This window comes from Haliotis rufescens, unplaced genomic scaffold (assembly GCF_023055435.1).
Source record: "Haliotis rufescens isolate VD_foot unplaced genomic scaffold, xgHalRufe1.0.p SCAF_10, whole genome shotgun sequence".
In the NCBI taxonomy this organism is placed as follows: Eukaryota; Metazoa; Mollusca; class Gastropoda; order Lepetellida; family Haliotidae; genus Haliotis; species Haliotis rufescens.
Genome location: NW_025963780.1, coordinates 25,139,596 through 25,157,229, shown reverse-complemented (window position 1 = coordinate 25,157,229; position 17,634 = coordinate 25,139,596). Strand labels below are relative to the sequence as shown.

Sequence of the window (17,634 nt, the reverse complement as noted above, 5' to 3'; positions counted from 1 at the left end):
AAGCGGAAGCAAAACAAATCGGAACAAGAGTGACCTCCCCTTTGTAGGAGAAGCAAGTTTTTGATGTTGTTCATAACACGATGTTTGTGGCGTTTATATCAATGCTCTCAACCGGAAAGTAATTGACAGGTACGTTTCTTTCGAAATGAACAAGTAGAAATGCTTGAAAACTTTGCTGATAGCTCATGTGGCTGAAAAACCTACAGTGGTGGTCTGTCAGTTGAATATGTTTCATACTTGTGGAATAGTGTTTACAAACAGAAATAATCTACAAACGTTTTTAGACCTGAGACCTTATATTACCATTTTCTTTCATTATTGTCCGTTGTGCCCACTGCCTATTTACTGCTATTATTACGTTTTGTAATTTTCTCATGTTTAGATATGTTTTCTGCTTCAGCCACAGCAGACATGAGCAGCACCAAGTTTGACGTATTGTGGTCTCCGAGTGCGGCTGACCAGTTTATAAAGTACGGAACCTCTCTCGATCTCTACCAGGTGGAGAAGCGGCGCCCTGGACACACCTACAGAGGTGGGGAACCTTACACCTCAGTCAGTATACTGTGTCTGACTGGGGTATATCTGTTAAGCTGGTACCTCGGTATCTCAACATGCAAACTTGGATTTCCAAAAATCATATTTATTCCACTTAAGTGAGGGTCTGGTCTGTGGATCCATTAACTGAATGGTAAATTAAAAAATTAAAATGCCTATGTGTCTTATGTGTATGTTTTGTGTGTCAATCATTGTTGGTGCATACAGGTACAGCAATCTCTGATGACTTCTGTGCCGTCCATGTGGCAACCAACTCAGAAATCAACCTCATTAAGGTAAGATATGTGTACTGTAGCGTTATTGCTGATCAGGGCAAAAACCCAGTCTAGGCTAGTTAGAGTTAGCTCCCCTATGTTTGCGTATTAAGTCATGAGAGGACGTCATGATTTGTGTGGGGACTCGAGTGGATGCCATGCTGGCTGTCGCATGTAACTCCGGTAAATAAATCGTACTCAAACGAACCATTGTCTTAGTGTCAACGTAACACAACATGTACATGTACAGTGTACGAGATGTGACTGTATACCTCTACAATGTAACAATGTGTGTACATCTACAACGCAAGATATGTGTCTTTTTACCTCTACAGTGTAAGAGATGCGTCTGTGTACTTTTATAGAAGAGACCTCTGTGGTCTAGTCGCAGAGCATCTACCCAGAAAGTGGAAGGTTGGGGGTTCGATATCTGGCCATGTCATACCAAAAGATATTAAGAGATGGTACCTGTTGTTACCCTACCTGGCGCTTGGCATTAGGGGACTAAGAAAAGGACTAGTCGGTATACTGTGTCTGAGTGTATGAGTCTAAGCTAGCACTATAAAATCGGCATTAGTTTGGACTAGTACAAGCAGCCACACACAGATACAAATGTGCATGGACATCGGTATATAAGTGCAATAATCTTGAACGTGACCTTAAACCCATTACACCTCACCTCACTTCAATAGAAGAAGAAGGAGTGAAACCAAACTGGTCAAAATCTCATTTATTGTGGGTTTATTCATTTATTCCCAGACTTCACCAATTGTATTACGGTCACATCTTTGTAATCTCTTTGTAAAATGCACATTATAATCTGTTTTCAATAGACTTTCATTTGTTCTGTTGATACAAAATGTTCCTGTATTTTGTTCAGTGTGTAGCATGGTACCCACGACCGGAACCACGGAACCTGCTGGCGGTGGGCCACACAAACGGCAAAGTCGTCCTTACAAGGTGGGTCCATCGGGACAACACCTCCCAACACTGATGGTTGCTAAAATCACAATCTTCAAAAATAAATTGTTTGAAAGTTTATTTAAGGTGAAAATAACATTTATGGTTCTGTATTACAAATCAAGAAAAATTCCACTAATGAGGAAGTAAATTGTTTGTTTGTTTGTTTATGTTTTGTGATGTATTTGGTATATATTGTTTAGTAAATCAAGTAAATGTTAACTTTTGAAGCACTCTGTATTTTCAGCTTTGGAAACAATGAAGATGAACTTATTGGAAAGGAATTTTGTAAGTATCAACTATCATTCATCGATATTGTTGTTCATGAAATCATTAAAATTTTCATCTCTTGTAACCATGGTAACACATTGTCCGCAACTAACATTTGTGAGTGGTGAACTGGCAATTAATTTTTACAAATACATCATGTAGGCAACTAGTTCCAATTAACTAGCAACCAATTCATGGTTTTCATGATGCATATGTAATTTATATCAATTTTAAATATACAGTCGAACACGGATATAACGATAGAGCGATCAAGTGGATACAGCGAACTGTCATAAAATTCCCGATTTATCTCCTATATATAATCATGAAAATATTACGTACATAACAAACTCTCTACAACGAACTAACGTATATAGCAAACTTATATCTGATCCCCAACAAGCCCATCTACCACTAATTAATAACGTGTATAGCGAACTGAGAAATCTCACTCAGTGTCAAGTGTCTCTGACAATTGGCTACGTGCAATCAGCGGCGAATCAACACAATCAGCGGTGACGACTCCACCTTGTTAAAGTTGCTTTATGTTAATCTTACCTGTACATGTAATTGGACTAATCTTGTCTGTGAAACATGGTGAATGCTATGAAATGATTATTGCTAATACGAGTCAATGCTGCAATTATGTGTATTGTGTTTTGTTTTATCCGAGCGAAAATGTATATATTGAACAATGTATATAACAAACTGATTTCTCCGGTCCCTTGTAGTTTGTTATATCCATGTTCTACTGTACAGTTAAACATATGTTTCATCTGCAGCCATGTTCCTATCTTCTATCATGGTTTTCCTTTCCATCGGACTGCCTCCGTGGTCTAGTGGTAGACCGTCCGCCCGGAGAGCGGAAGGTCCGGGGTTTGATCCCCAGCCGCGTCATACCAAAAGACCTTAAAAGATGGTACTTGTTGTTACCCTGTCTGGCACTTGGCATTAAGGGGCTAAAACAAGGACTGGTCGGCTCGGAGTCAGTATACTGTGTCTGAGTGGGGTATTCATGTTTAACTGCGGCATGGTATCTCAGTGTGCTAGCACTATAAATTGGCATCAGTCCGGACTAGTACAAGCAGCCACACACATACACGTGCATGCACGTCGCTATATAAGTGCAATAATCTTGGACGCGACGTTAAACCCCATTTCACCTCACCTTTCCTCCCCATAGGTTATCATGACATCACAGTCAAATTACATCACTTATCTCTCTGCCACTGAAGTTGGTTACCTGTACTTTTCACACTCAGGGCACTTGTTACTGTTTACAGACTGAAAACATAGGAAGAATGATTTTAGATGATGAATAGAATCTCACCTTTGTGCCTTTTGATATGAAATCCCTAAAAACTCATCAATAAGAGTGGACTGAGTATTTTACAGCTGTTGCTGTTCTTGTTGCAGTACACAACGCCAAACACAGTCGGCAGTGCAGCTACTTGGCATGGAACCCTGAGGAAACACATCTTGTAGGTTGCCTTGGTTACTTACAGTCTGTGATCCATGAAGATCTGGTTAGAATAGATCTTCATGCTTGCCGTATAAAGGCGACTATGCTTGTCGTAAGAGGCGACTAACAGGATCGGGTGGTCAGGCTTGCTGACTTGGTTGATGCATGTCATCGTATCCCAATTGCCTTGATCGATGCTCATGATGTCAATCACGAGATTGTCTGTCCAGACTCGATTATTTACAAATTTCCGTCCTATAGCTGGAATATTACTGAATGCGGCGTTAAACAACAAACAAACAAACAAACTAACAGTCGGTCATCCTTAATTGTTAATCAGAGACAAATGGAGATTAAGGATCTGTTTTGGAAACTGTTATTTATTATAAATAATAAAAAGGAATTATCATAAATAAGAAAATATAATTATTTTGTTTCTTGTCATGAATGAGAATTTCACTGTAAATATCCAGGGAAAATTCTCAAGCTCTGTATTGTTTATTTGCTCGTGTAACTGAATTAATGATCTTACACAATCTCGTATCATATTGGTTGTAGTTCCGAGGTATATTCATGTTTATCAAAACCTCAACATATTTCTCACCATACCTGTGCTCGTTGGTTTCACCAAAGTGGTTAACGTCTTAGCATGCTTAGACTTGCATTACCTTGCGTTTTTCACCCACATCAAGCTGACACACTGTGGTGCCGCCTCCATGGTCTTGTGGTAGAGTGTCCGCCCGGAGAGCGGAAGGTCCGGGGTTCGATCCCCGGCCGCGTCATACCAAAAGACGTTAAAAGATGGTACTTGTTGTTACTCTGTCTGGCACTCGACATTAAGGGGCTAAAACAAGGACTGGTCGGCTCGGAGTCAGTATACTGTGTCTGAGTTGGGTATTCATGTTAAGCTGCGGCATGGTATCTCAGTGAGCTAGCACTATAAATCGGCATCAGTCCGGACTAGTACAAGCAGCCACACACACACACATGCATGCACGTCGCTATATAAGTGCAATAATCTTGGACGCGACGTTAAACCCAATTGCACCTCACCTCACCTGACACACTGTGATATAACTGGAATACTGTTCAAAGCAGCATTAAACCCAATTGACTGACTCACTTCAACATATTTTCAGCTGGCTGAAGGGTTCAGTGAGCGTTACCGCAATGACCCATGTATTGTCATCTGGGATGTCTTTGCATCAGCTGGTACAGACATGTCAACTTCCACGGAGAGGTCTCGTATCAGCACCAACAGCGAGTGGGGGGTCGTATCAAAACCACTTTTTGAAATAGGTAGGTATCAGTTTTGAGGGCTGTACTGGGGCTAGGACAGGTCATACACAGCTCTGTGTCTTGATAACACTGGGGAAGAACTTGAATCAATGGTAGTGTCTTGATAACACTGGGGAAGAACTTGGATCCATGGTAGTGTCTTGATAACACTGGGGTAGAACTTGGATCCATGGTAGTGTCTTGATAACACTGGGGTAGAACTTGGATCCATGGTAGTGTCTGGATAACACTGGGGTAGAACTTAGATTCATGGTAGTGTCTTGATAACACTGGGGTAGAACTTGGATCCATGGTAGTGTCTTGATAACACTGGGGAAGAACTTGGATCCATGGTAGTGTCTTGATAACACTGGGGAAGAACTTGGATCCATGGTAGTGTCTTGATAACACTGGGGTAGAACTTGGATCCATGGTAGTGTCTTGATAACACTGGGGTAGAACTTGGATCCATGGTAGTGTCTTGATAACACTGGGGAAGAACTTGGATCCATGGTAGTGTCTTGATAACACTGGGGAAGAACTTGGATCCATGGTAGTGTCTTGATAACACTGGGGTAGAACTTGGATCCATGGTAGTGTCTTGATAACACTGGGGTAGAACTTGGATCCAGGGTAGTCCTGTTGCATATTTGTATGTACGGTAGGTCATGCTAAGACATGTAAAGAATATGAACAGGTTGTTGCGGCAAGAAACACAGAATGATACTCTCACCAAAAGTTTTTTGTTTTCACAAAAACAAATGTCCTTGTAACATTGCAGCGTTAGTGTTAGCAAAATACATACGTTGTAGGGTTGAATGATGATGAGGTTCAGAAAAGCCACAAAGAGAAACAAAACACTTGCTAAGTTTTCAACACAAACCTGAACCATTCAAAGTATACAAAAACCCAAAAATTCAAATTCCGAGTTGCATAATAATAATTTCTTAAGTCGAATGTGTTCTGTTTAGATCATTTGTACAAAAAGACATTAGGTAAGGAAACAAAAGTCACATCTGCGAACCCTCTTGCAAACATGGAGACCTTCTGCCTTACACCATGTACTCCTGATCATGTGATCAAAAGCCAGGATGTAGATTTAATATTAAAGCTGCAAAAGTTTAGGCAACTGGCTGGGTTTGAACCCTGAACCTCAGTATTTCCAAATGCTTAAATTATCAGTCCAAGTGATTTACTCATTAAACCAAGGACAACATGTGATGTAGATATTTTAACATATTATAAATAACTGATACTTTTAATAATTTGAAACGTTAGACTAAGTGTTCTGTGCATACACAGGTTCTAAACATATTTAAAACTACACGGGTTAAATATGCCCTAGTTTGTCAATTTTCCAAGCACCTAAGCTGCTTGTGAAAACACATTTCAGTACTTCTATATTTGATACCCTGAATAGACTTGAATACAAGACACATTTTATGGATAATAACTTCTTATATTTTTTGTCACGACGTTTCAGAGCTAAAAAATGAAGGGGCAAGAAGTAGCCCTGAAACGTTGTGACAAAAAATAAAAGAAGTTACTTTCCATAAAATGTGTCATGTATTAATGCTCTCGCAACTTCTAAATGGCTGTCAAAGATTTCACTGAACATACTCATCTTGTGTTTTCTTCAGGATCAGGGAGTGGAGACACAAGCACGTCATTTTGTTGGTTTGTCAGTGAATCAAAGACCTTCGTGACCGGGGTCAACAATAGACACATGCGAGTCTACGATCTGAGAGGTGGGTACGCTCTTTTGTAGTTGTATACAGGGATGTGGAATCTCCGCGGAAACTCGGAAAATCGTGTTTTTAAAAAAAGTAGTTCTTGGAAAAAATCATCTTCCGCGTAGAAATATAATCAATGATTTGGAAAAGAAACACGCCGAAAAATATGATCGAAAACCGGACAACCTTCGCGGATTGTCCTGTTTTCGATCAGAGCTTTCAGCAGCATAGGTTTTCGGACATCATACGTTTTCTATCACGAATACTTGCACAATGACGTGGGGTGTTGTGTCACACAGAAATTGTAAATACTCAGAGTCAGATGATAGCTTGTTTTTAAGATAATCTTGTCTTTTAGCCAAGTATATGATACTATTATTTCTGGCCATTTATATCAGTATCGTTTTGTTTTGTGAAGGAGTTTTTATTCCACATTAGGATTTCTCAGTAAATAGCATCCTATCACATGAAGGTCGTACCCAGCCCCCTATTACCCGACCCTACCCAGGTACCCAGCCCCCTACTACCTGACCCTACCCAGGTACCCAGCCCCCTATTACCCGACCCTACCCAGGTACTCAGCCCCCTACTACCCGACCCTACCCGGGTACTCAGCCCTCTACTACCCGACCCAGCCCCCAACTACCCGACCCTACCCAGGTACCCAGTCCCCTATTACCCGACCCTACCCGGGTACCCAGCCCCCTACTGCCCGACCCTACCCAGGTACTCAGCCCCCTACTACCTGAACCTACCCGGGTACTCCGCCCCCTATTACCCGACCCTACCCGGGTACCCAGCCCCCTATTATCTGACCGTACCCGGGTACCCAGCCCCCTATTACCAGACCCTACCCGGGTACCCACTGTAGGTCTCAAGAGTTGGGAACAAAATGTCTGATGGGGAATTGTTTTACCGCAGTCCTGGCAAAAATCATCTAAAATAGTCATAAGAAACGCTGGCTAAACATCCACATGTTAATCCTCAGATTTAACGAGACCTCACCTTCAGAATCAACACAAGGGTGTCCTCGGGCTGTGTGTGGACCCGCTGTCCGATAAACAGTTGGCATCGTTTGGGGAAGTAAGTTGAACACAGTGTTTGTTTACTTGCAAGGTTAGTTGATGTTGTTTAGATTTTGGTGATACTACATTCTAGGACAGATTCTTCATGTTACCATGGTAACAGGGCCAAGATGAAGATGTAGTGATTTTTGAAAAAAATATTTTTCAAGTTACCTTGGCAACAACTGTGACATGGGCTGGAAATAGTGGTTGTGCTCGTTTTCGGAGCAGATCTTAAAAACATTACAATATACATGATATAAAGATTTTGAATTTGTAAGTCAACCCTGTGTTCATTGTTATGAACTTCTACAAATAAGAGGACAAAGTCATTAATATCCTTCACAACGGTAAATACTTGTTGTGAATAAATATTTGAAACTTGTTGGCATGGAAACTCAAAAAATATTTATTTAAAAAATCCCAAACCATCAAAAGGCACCAGTTCACAACCCGACTTATGTATATGCCCAGTTTGGTAAAGAAATATTCTTTCAACGAAACGTTTCACTTGCATATTGTCCATCAATCATGACCGCTGTCTCTTGATCATTGATTCATTCCCAGCTCTAAAGTAATTATCTAAACATACAGAACACTACACCACTTCATTACTTTACAGGACCCTCATATTGCCTGCAAGGACCCTTAAAAGTAATTATTGGGGGTTCCCTGGACCCCCACTTTTGTAAGTCCAGGTATAGCCCTGGCTGGGTCCAAATTAGGGCTGGGATGGGTCCAGATTCACTACCCAGGTACCCAACTGCCTACCTGGATACCCACTGAGTGAGTGAGTGAGTGAGTTGGGTTTAACGCCGCTTTTAACAGTATTCCAGTTATATCGCAGTGTGTCAGCTTAATGTGGGAGGAAAGCCCGAAAAGATACTTGCACCAGTACAAAACACAGCATTAAAAGATAAAGAAACTGAAATCCATAATTCATCTACAGCTTCTAAAGTCATACATGGTTTCTTAATTTCGGGTACTTCAGTAAATAAAAACATGTCTTTAACATTGATTATTGTAAAAATATATTTATAGATCAGGACATGTTTAGCCTTGATTGTGTCCATGTCAGGGCAAGAGAGTATGTATCATGCCCATGGCTGGCTCAAATTGTATTTTTTTATTCTGATATTTGATATTTCTATGACACGCACTAGGTTCATATTCTCCTTGTTATATATTTAGTACAGAATTACTTTGTCTTCTTGTTTTCAGAATCAGGTTTCTGTATGGGATCTTCGAAGCTTTGAGAAACCTGTATCCTTTCATGGCCTTCCACTCTGTCTGGCATATAGATATACTACTTAAAAGAGGTTAAGGAACACCCAATTTTTTCATATGACTGTAGTTAATCTTTTACGGCATAGCAGCCATTTGGGAGTGGGCAGGGTTTTAGGCAATGCAAAATGTGCGTCCAGTACGCTCAAATGTAGAGAACCCAAAAAAATATGCTGCATCCCAAAGGATGCACAATAATATACATTATACCTACAGCACATCAATAGCAGTTATGGGTGTCTGTTATTTCGTCCATCAGTCATGACCACTGTCTCTTGATCATTGATTCAATTATATACATTGTACCTACAGCGCATCAATAGCATTATGGGTGTCTTATATATTGTCCATCAATCATGACCGCTGTCTCTTGATCATTGATTCATGCCAAGCTCTAAAGTAATTATCTAAACATACAGAACACTACACCACTTCATTACTTTACAGGGCCCTCATATTGCCTGCAAGGACCCTTCAAAGTAATTATTGGGGGTTCCCTGGACCCCCACTTTTGTAAGTCCAGGTAAAGCCATGGTTGGGTTCAAATTAGGGCTGGGATGTGTCCAAATTCACTACCCAGGTACCCAACTGCCTACCTGGATACCCACTGAGTGAGTGAGTGAGTGAGTGAGTGAGTGAGTTGGGTTTAATGCCGCTTTTAACAGTATTCCAGTTATATCGCAGTGTGTCAGCTTAATGTGGGAGGAAAGCCCGCAGTGATGCAGGTCTCAGACGTTTACCACTTCGATGAAACCCACGAGCACGGGTATGGTGCTGACAAACCTAGAAACAAAATTGGGGCGACCCGGGATTCGAACCCACAATCATAGGTTGCTGGCATGCCCAAGGGACGCAACTCTGTACAGCGAATCGTGGCGCCTCAGACGACTGGGCCACCTGTGCCCCCACTGTTGGCCTGAAGAGTTGGGTACTAAGTGTCAGAATGGGAATTGTTTGACTGGAGCCCTGGCCAAAGTATTTAGATACACATATAAAACAATTTGGTCATGCCTACACTGAAGTTGACTGAAGCTTTATCTTTATTCAAACACATAAAAGTCAGAAAGAAATGCAAACATTAGTGACCTGTAGTGTAACCATGTAGTTATAGTGAATTTTTGTCATTAAACAATATATCATGTGATTAAACACAGGTCAAGGTAGTCATGGGTAATTGGTTCCTACTCAGTACCCACTGACCAGAGTGTCAAGTTACCATACTAGCCCTAATACAAACCCGTGAAGTATTGACCAGAAATGAACGCTACAACCACTGTCACAGTACAATGACGTTTGTCAATTTGTTCCTGGAATTTATCTAAAAGCAGCCTAATCCTTCACTCACTATTGTCTGGAAATAGGTGTTGGGAATATTTTGGATCTTTGTGTTGAAAGGGAGATAAGTGTGGTAGGTTTGATGGAGACAACCACTAGAAACAGAAACTTGTGTCAGTTGTTGTATTCTGCATGTTGTTGGTAACTTGTGAGCAGCAAGTTGTACACCACAGATACTGCATTAGAGTTCCTTAACAGCTGAAGGTTCTGACTCTCCCAGAGAACAAGTCGGTCGTCAAAATCAGCTGGTGCCCAACCAGGTCAGTAGATCAGAGTCTCCCATGAAGAGATCCGCGTCAGTTGAGGATCAATAATGCCATTTCCTGGAACTAAGAATCTGTAAAGATAAACGTGTATGGGTTCTTCTGTTATACTGTTTGAGAGAAATAAGAGACTTGAGGGCTTCTTAATACTTGAGGAATCTGTATAGAATTATTTGATGTGACAAGATGTCCAACTGTGTATGAGAAATGGAAAGTTTGTAGAGGGAGAGGTGGTCGTGGAAAAGTTTGTTGAGGGAGTGGTGGTAGAGGGAGAGGTGGTCATGTGAGAGGTTGACGAGGGAGAGGTGGTCATGTGAGAGGTTGTCGAGGGAGAGGTGGTCGTGGGAAAGTTTGTCGAGGGAGGGGTGGTAGAGGGAGAGGTGGTCGTGTGAGAGGTTGTCGAGGAAGAGGTGGTTGAGGGAGAGGTGGTCGTGGGAAAGTTTGCAGAGGGAGAGGTGGTAGAGGGAGAGGTGGTCATGTGAGAGGTGGTCGTGGGAAAGTTTGTAGAGGAAGAGGTGGTCGAGGGAGAGGTGGTCAAGGGAGAGGTTGTCGAGGGAGGGATGGTAGAGGGAAAGGTGGTCATGTGAGAGGTTGTCGAGGAAGAGGTGGTCGAGGGAGAGGTGGTCGTGGGAAAGTTTGTCGGGGGAGGGGTGGTTGTGTGAGAGGTGGTCGAGGGAGAGGTGGTTGTAAGAAAGGAGGTCATGGGAAAGTTTGTCAAGGGAGAGGTAGTCGAGGGAGAGGTGGTCGTGTGAGAGGTGGTAGAGGGAGAGGTGGTCGTGTGAGAGGTGGTAGAGGGAGAGGTGGTCGTGTGAGAGGTGGTCTAGGAGAGGTGATCGTGTGAGAGGTGGTAGAGGGAGAGGTGGTCGTGTGAGAGGTGGTCTAGGAGAGGTGATCGTGTGAGAGGTGGTAGAGGGAGAGGTGGTCGTGTGAGAGGTGGTAGAGGGAGAGGTGGTTGTAAGAAAGGAGGTCATGGGAAAGTTTGTCAAGGGAGAGGTAGTCGAGGGAGAGGTGGTCGTGTGAGAGGTGGTAGAGGGAGAGGTGGTCGTGTGAGAGGTGGTAGAGGGAGAGGTGGTCGTGTGAGAGGTGGTAGAGGGAGAGGTGGTCGTGTGAGAGGTGGTCTAGGAGAGGTGATCGTGTGAGAGGTGGTCTAGGGAGAGATGGTCAAAGGAGAGGTGGAAGAGGGAAAGGGGTGGTCGAGGGAGAGGTGGTAGAGGTAGAGGTGGTCTAGGGAGAGATGGTTGAGGGAGAGGTGGTCTAGGAGAGGTGATCGTGTGAGAGGTGGTCTAGGGAGAGGTGGTCGAGGGTAATGGTGTTGATGCTGTTGCAGGTCGGGGATGTTGTCGGTGCTGTGTAAGGACAACAATGTGGTCCAGCTGTACGACATCAGACACTCCGTGTTTGGTAAGTAGTAGAAGATGAGGAGAAATGAGATTGAACATCGCGTTCAACATGATTGCACTTACATAGCGAAGTGGATGTGTGTGTGTGCTTGTACTAGTCAGGACTGATGCCGGTTTTATAGTGCTAGCCCACTGAGATACCATACCACAGTTTAACATGAATACCTCACTCAGACACAGCATATTAACTCCGAGCCGGCCAGTCCATGTTTTAGCCCCTTAATGTTGAGCACAACAAGTACCATCTTTTAGCATATTTTGTATGACACGGCTTCGGATCAAACCACCATGCTATATAAGTGCAATAATCCTCAACATGTTAAACCCCATTTCACCCCACCTCACCCAACACACCTAATGGGGATCATCTGCCAACTCCAGCTGGTGACAACCTGGATATACACAGGGGACAGTTCCTTAGAGGGATCCTAGCACCACGACTCTCCTAGGTCTGTTATAAGGGTAACGCTATTTTTCAGGGCATTATCATTTGCCCGAGGGCTTCTGCAAATGATAATGCCCTGAAAAATAGCGTTACCCTTATAACATAGTCGGGCAGTTAATGGAAGACCTCGGGCTTCTGCAAATGATAATGCCCTGAAAAATAGCGTTACCCTTATAACATAGACCTCGGTCTTTTCAACTGCCCTCCTTCGTCGGCAGTTAATGGAAGACCTCAGGCTTCTGCAAATGATAATGCCCTGAAAAATAGCGTTACCGTTATTATAGCTAAAATGGATGGAATTTTTATCAAATAAAAAGAAACAACAATATCGGGTTTGAAACATTTACTGCAATCAACACGAATGTCACTGACCCACTTTTACAAATATAGAAAAATCAGAACAAATCAGATGACGTCACTATTGAACGTTACGTCACCTATCCTATCCTATGACATCACCTAACAACGGGCGGGATAATGGCCCATCGTCAAGCAATATGAGGGCATTATCAAGTTACAGTGGCCCGCTCATTTCTGATAACATGCGGGTAGTTTACTGGTAATTCTATCCATTTTAGCTATAATATGGTATAGGAGTTGCGACAATAGTAGCGCTAACACATCTTCAGGTGCCCTGGTGAATAACTGTATGATAACAGTAAATATATAATGGTATTTTAATGTGTTGAAGTGAGGAGTTACGGGGAATATTCCCCCACTGGATGTTCCTCTACAAGCCATGTCCAGCAGAAGTTGAGGGCTTCCCCTAAACACAAATACAGTGCCAGGTTGTATGGCCCACAGAAGTGGCTGTGAGAAGGACACAAGTTGCCATTCAGCTTATCTCACCAATGAATATTGTCACAGTCGTATTCGCCAGTTTAATCGCCCTGCCACTGTTAGTTTCCCCCGACCAATATCTAGACCAATTTGTAAAAAATAATCTTTTTTAGCGGCCCTTAAAATGTATCTGACAGTTCATATTTTCTTAGGGCAATGGGGTAGCCCAGTGGTTAAAGTGTTCCCTCGTCACGCCAAAGACCCGGGTTCGATTCCCGACATGGGTACAATGTGTGAAGCCCATTTCTGGTGTCCCCCATCGAGATATTGCTAGAATATTGCTAAAAGTGGTGGAAGACAATACTCACAGATCACCCCATATTTTCTTGTGTATGTTTCAAAACCAATAAGCTCAGAAGGGGCGTATAATTGCCTGGGAACTATTATGAAAAAGGTTCTAGCTTCATCAACATTTACCCCTGCCCAGACTCTGAAATTTTTTGTTGTTGTGTATAGTTTTAACAAGCGGCCCCACCTGTTTTTTCCCTGTCATGTTTTCCTGTAAATAATCAAGTCTGGACATTGTGGGTAGCATGAACATCGTGAGTTTGGTTGGCTCTTGATGCGGTGCTAGGGACCTTGAGGACTGACTGTTGGACATCATCTGATACTTCTTGTTTCAGGAGCTGATGTTATGGAGCCAGCTCTGGTGGAGAGAAACATCCAACGTAAGTAGCAGCCTGTTCTCATATATAAGAGGGCGGTCGGGTAGCCTAGTGGTTAAAGCATTGGCTCGTCACGCCGAAGACCCGGGTTCGATTCCCAACATGGGTAAAATGTTGAAGCCCATTTCTGGTGTTCCCCGCCGTGATATTGCTGGAATATTGCTAAAAGCTGCGTAATACCATACTTACTCACTCACTCACTCACTCACTCACTCACTCACTCACTCACTCACTCACTCACTCACTCACTCACTCATATTTAAGAACCATCTTCTTTTTTTCTTTTGCGTTTATGGCAGTATAAATGTAAAAACTGGTGTTCTCACTGTCTAAATCTGCAATGACAAAAGGTAGGTTTTCGCATATCGACTTCAAGAAGAAATGGTTTGAGCATTATTAGGAGAGGCTGTCAGTAGGAGCTTCAGTTTCTTTTGATACAGTAAAACAGTTTCAAGGAGGAAGAGAATATATGGATGTCAACTTCTATGAGGAACACAACATTTCGGAGTATATGCTTACTCCATCATAATAAAGAAGTTGACATATTCTCTTCCTTATGTGAATCACTTCTAAAGACCCAGTTTCAAGGAGGCCTAAACTGTCCACGGACGATGGGCCAGCATTTTTGACAATTTGACTCGTTACTCTCAAGGTTGTTCAAGGCTCAGTGGTAAATGTCTGAGACCTGCATCACTTCGGGCTTTCCTCCCACATTAAGCTGACACGCCGCGATATAACTGGAATACTGTTAAAAGCGGCGTTAAACCCAACTCACTCACTCACTCACTGTAAACGATGTTGCAAAGATACTTTGTTTCTTCTTTTACCTAAAGTCTCTGGCTCCTATTGTTATTCAATCATTCTTAATATCTACCCATAAATCTACCTCATTTTCAAAACATTGTTTAGATACTGGGCCCTTGTGAATAGGTCCCCAGCAACCAATGCTGGGCGGTAGAGGTGACCAAATAGATCGGGTAGTCAGGCTCAGTGACTTGGTTGATGCATGTCATCGGACTCTGACGGCATGGATTGTCGTTCACAATATCGACCACTGGATTGACTGGTCCAAACTTGATTATTTACAGGCCACCGTCACATTGTTGGAATATTGCTGAGTGTGGCGTTAATCAACAAACAAACAAACAAACAAACAAATCAGATACTAGGATTCACCAAAGACAATCTGCCAGTGTTAAAGTTGTATATAAGGGGCGGTCGGGTAGCCTAGTGGTTAAAGTGTTCCCTCGTCACGCCGAAGACCTGGGTTCGATTCCCGACATGGGTACAATGTGTGAAGCCCATTTCTGGTGTCCCCCGCCGTGATATTGCTGGAATATTGCTAAAAGCTGCGTAAAACCATACTCACTCACTAAAGTTGTATATATATGCGGAACTTTGTCATGTGTCATGTGACGGTATGTTTGTTTTCCACAGCTTGTAAAGATTCTGTGATATCTTCCTTCACCTGGCATCCGACTCATGAGAACCGCCTCCTGTCTGTGACTTCATCTGGAGAGGTGCGGGACACTGTCATCTTGGAGAGAATTCCTATGGTGAGTGAGTGAGTGAGTGCGTGAGTGCGTGAGTGCGTGATCTTGGGTACACGGCTGTTGTGAAAGTATAGCAGACATACCGCGATGTGTGTGCACATCTAACTCTGTAGTGAAACCCACAGATTGGTGGAGTAGACAGACTAAATGTCATTATCTGTTTTGGTCTGGGATTCGTATACATCTGTATACAACTGGGTTTAGGCCGATTTTTATATACCCAGCTTGTTTTATATACCTTGGTTTATCATCCAATATGTATCCTGGCCCATCTGTATCCTGGTATAGGCCCATCTGTATATACCCGGGTATAGGCGCATCTGTACATACCCGGGTATAGGCCCATCTGTACATACCCGGGTATAGGCCCATCTGTATATACCCAGGTATAGGCCCATCTGTATATACCCGGATATAGGCCCCTCTGTATATATCTGGATAAAGGCCCTTCTGTATATTTACGGGTATAGGCCCTTCTGTATATATACGGGTATAGGTCCTTCTGTATATATCCGGGTATAGGCCCATGTGTATATACCAGGATACAGGCCCATCTGCAAGCACTAGCCCGTCTCCTATTTTGTATGATGGTGTAAATTTGGCCATGTCATGGTTCAAAGCCCAACCCTCAGGTTTGCATAAACATCTCACGTCTCACGTCTCACGTCTCACGTCTCAAGTGTCATGTCTCACCCAGCACCAAACTGACCAGAAACAGTTGTCATCAACTAGACAGTTAGCATCTCATTTGATTGTTATTCTTGTTTACTGGACTTCACACATGGTCCCTGTTTAGGAATTGAACCTGGGCCTTCCGCATGATGAGCATGTGGTTAGCCCAATACCCCACCACGCCTACATATCACAAGAAGAGGTACGAGTTATGCCAACTACTTAGTCAGACACATCAGCATGATTGATGTGACAGTCACTGTTATAGCAGAATGTTTGTTTGTTTGTTTGTTCGTTGTTTAATGCCGCACTCAGCAATATTCCAGCTATATGACGGCGGTCTGTAAATAATCGAATCTGGACCAGACAATCCAGTGATTGACATCCTGAGCATTAATCCACTCAATTAGAATATGATGACATTCATCAACCAAGTCAGTCAGCCTGACCACCCAATCCCGTTAGTCGCCTCTTAACACAAGCATTGTCGCCTTTAACGGCAAGCATGGGTTCCCGAAGACCTATTCTACCCCGGATCTTCACGGGTCTCATAACAGAATGAGATAAGCCTACAGTTGTCTGTGTTGTAGATGTGGTCACCGTCCTTCCACCTGACAACATAACAGAATAAGATATGCCTACAGTAGTCTGTGTTGTAGATGTGGTCACCGTCCTTCCACCTGACGTGGGCGTGTGGGAAGAAGACGGTCGACTGTGTCCAGACTGACCTGTCCAGACAGCATGTGGACATCTCCACAAGAATGTACAACCGGGTCAAGATGGGATACGGGCTGGACTCGGAGGTAACGGTCGAACCCTTTCTTAAAGTTCAAACGCATAGAATTTTAGTCTGTCTTAAAGAAATCTTACAATATCAAAAATGCCCCACAGAGGACATGTATTTGGCAACCATATTTATGTAAAGTAAGAATGTCTTAATAGATTTGTTTGGAAGCACACTTAGGTGTTTCAATTACAGTTGAAGCCTGTTATCTCAAACCTAGTGGGACCGTGTTGTAACTTCAAGATATCTGGACTTTAGAGATAACGAGGCATGAACTTATTTATAGCACCGGAGAATTGGTTCGAGATATCAGTACATTCGAGATTTAAAAAGGCGCTCGAGATAAAGAGGTTTGACTATAGTTTTGAAAAATGTGAACATTGCCTTGGAAAGCCTTCAAGCATTTGGTGGCTCAAGTTTTGTATGAAGTTTTGATTGGCAATGTACCTGGTCGATCTTATCTGAATTTATGAATGATGATGACAGTTTATACAATTGACTGTTTGATTGATGATTGACTGTTTGACTGGTTGAATGGTTGACTGTCTGAATGATGATTGACAGTTTGAATGGTTAAATGGTTGACTGTTTGAATGATGAATGACAGTTTGAATGGTTGACTGTTTGAATGATTGTTTTGAATGGTTGCATGGTTGACTGTTTGATTGATGATTGACACTTTGAAAGGTTGACTGTTTGAATGGTGATTGACAGTTTGAATGTTTGAATGATGATTGACAGTTTGAATGGTTGACAGTTTGAATGATGATTGACAGTTTGAATGGTTGAACAGTTGACTGTTTGAATGATGATTGAC

General features: G+C 42.6%; 1 protein-coding gene across 1 annotated transcript in view; it reads left to right on the top strand.

Annotated features, from left to right (window-relative positions):
• The first annotated feature begins 25 nt into the window (after positions 1 to 25).
• LOC124117117 (GATOR complex protein MIOS-like) overlaps positions 26 to 17,634 on the top strand; it is a 41,292-nt gene continuing 23,683 nt past the window's right edge. Inside the window, exons 1-15 of the mRNA XM_046478849.2 lie at positions 26 to 129; positions 401 to 532; positions 763 to 830; positions 1,690 to 1,769; positions 2,017 to 2,057; positions 3,456 to 3,520; positions 4,641 to 4,800; positions 6,420 to 6,527; positions 7,501 to 7,595; positions 8,798 to 8,839; positions 10,400 to 10,455; positions 11,786 to 11,859; positions 13,767 to 13,811; positions 15,246 to 15,364; positions 16,693 to 16,836. Of these exons, the coding sequence (XP_046334805.1) occupies positions 412 to 532; positions 763 to 830; positions 1,690 to 1,769; positions 2,017 to 2,057; positions 3,456 to 3,520; positions 4,641 to 4,800; positions 6,420 to 6,527; positions 7,501 to 7,595; positions 8,798 to 8,839; positions 10,400 to 10,455; positions 11,786 to 11,859; positions 13,767 to 13,811; positions 15,246 to 15,364; positions 16,693 to 16,836 (1,218 nt within the window). The 5' untranslated portion in view covers positions 26 to 129; positions 401 to 411. The remainder of the gene's footprint in view (positions 130 to 400; positions 533 to 762; positions 831 to 1,689; positions 1,770 to 2,016; positions 2,058 to 3,455; positions 3,521 to 4,640; positions 4,801 to 6,419; positions 6,528 to 7,500; positions 7,596 to 8,797; positions 8,840 to 10,399; positions 10,456 to 11,785; positions 11,860 to 13,766; positions 13,812 to 15,245; positions 15,365 to 16,692; positions 16,837 to 17,634) is intronic.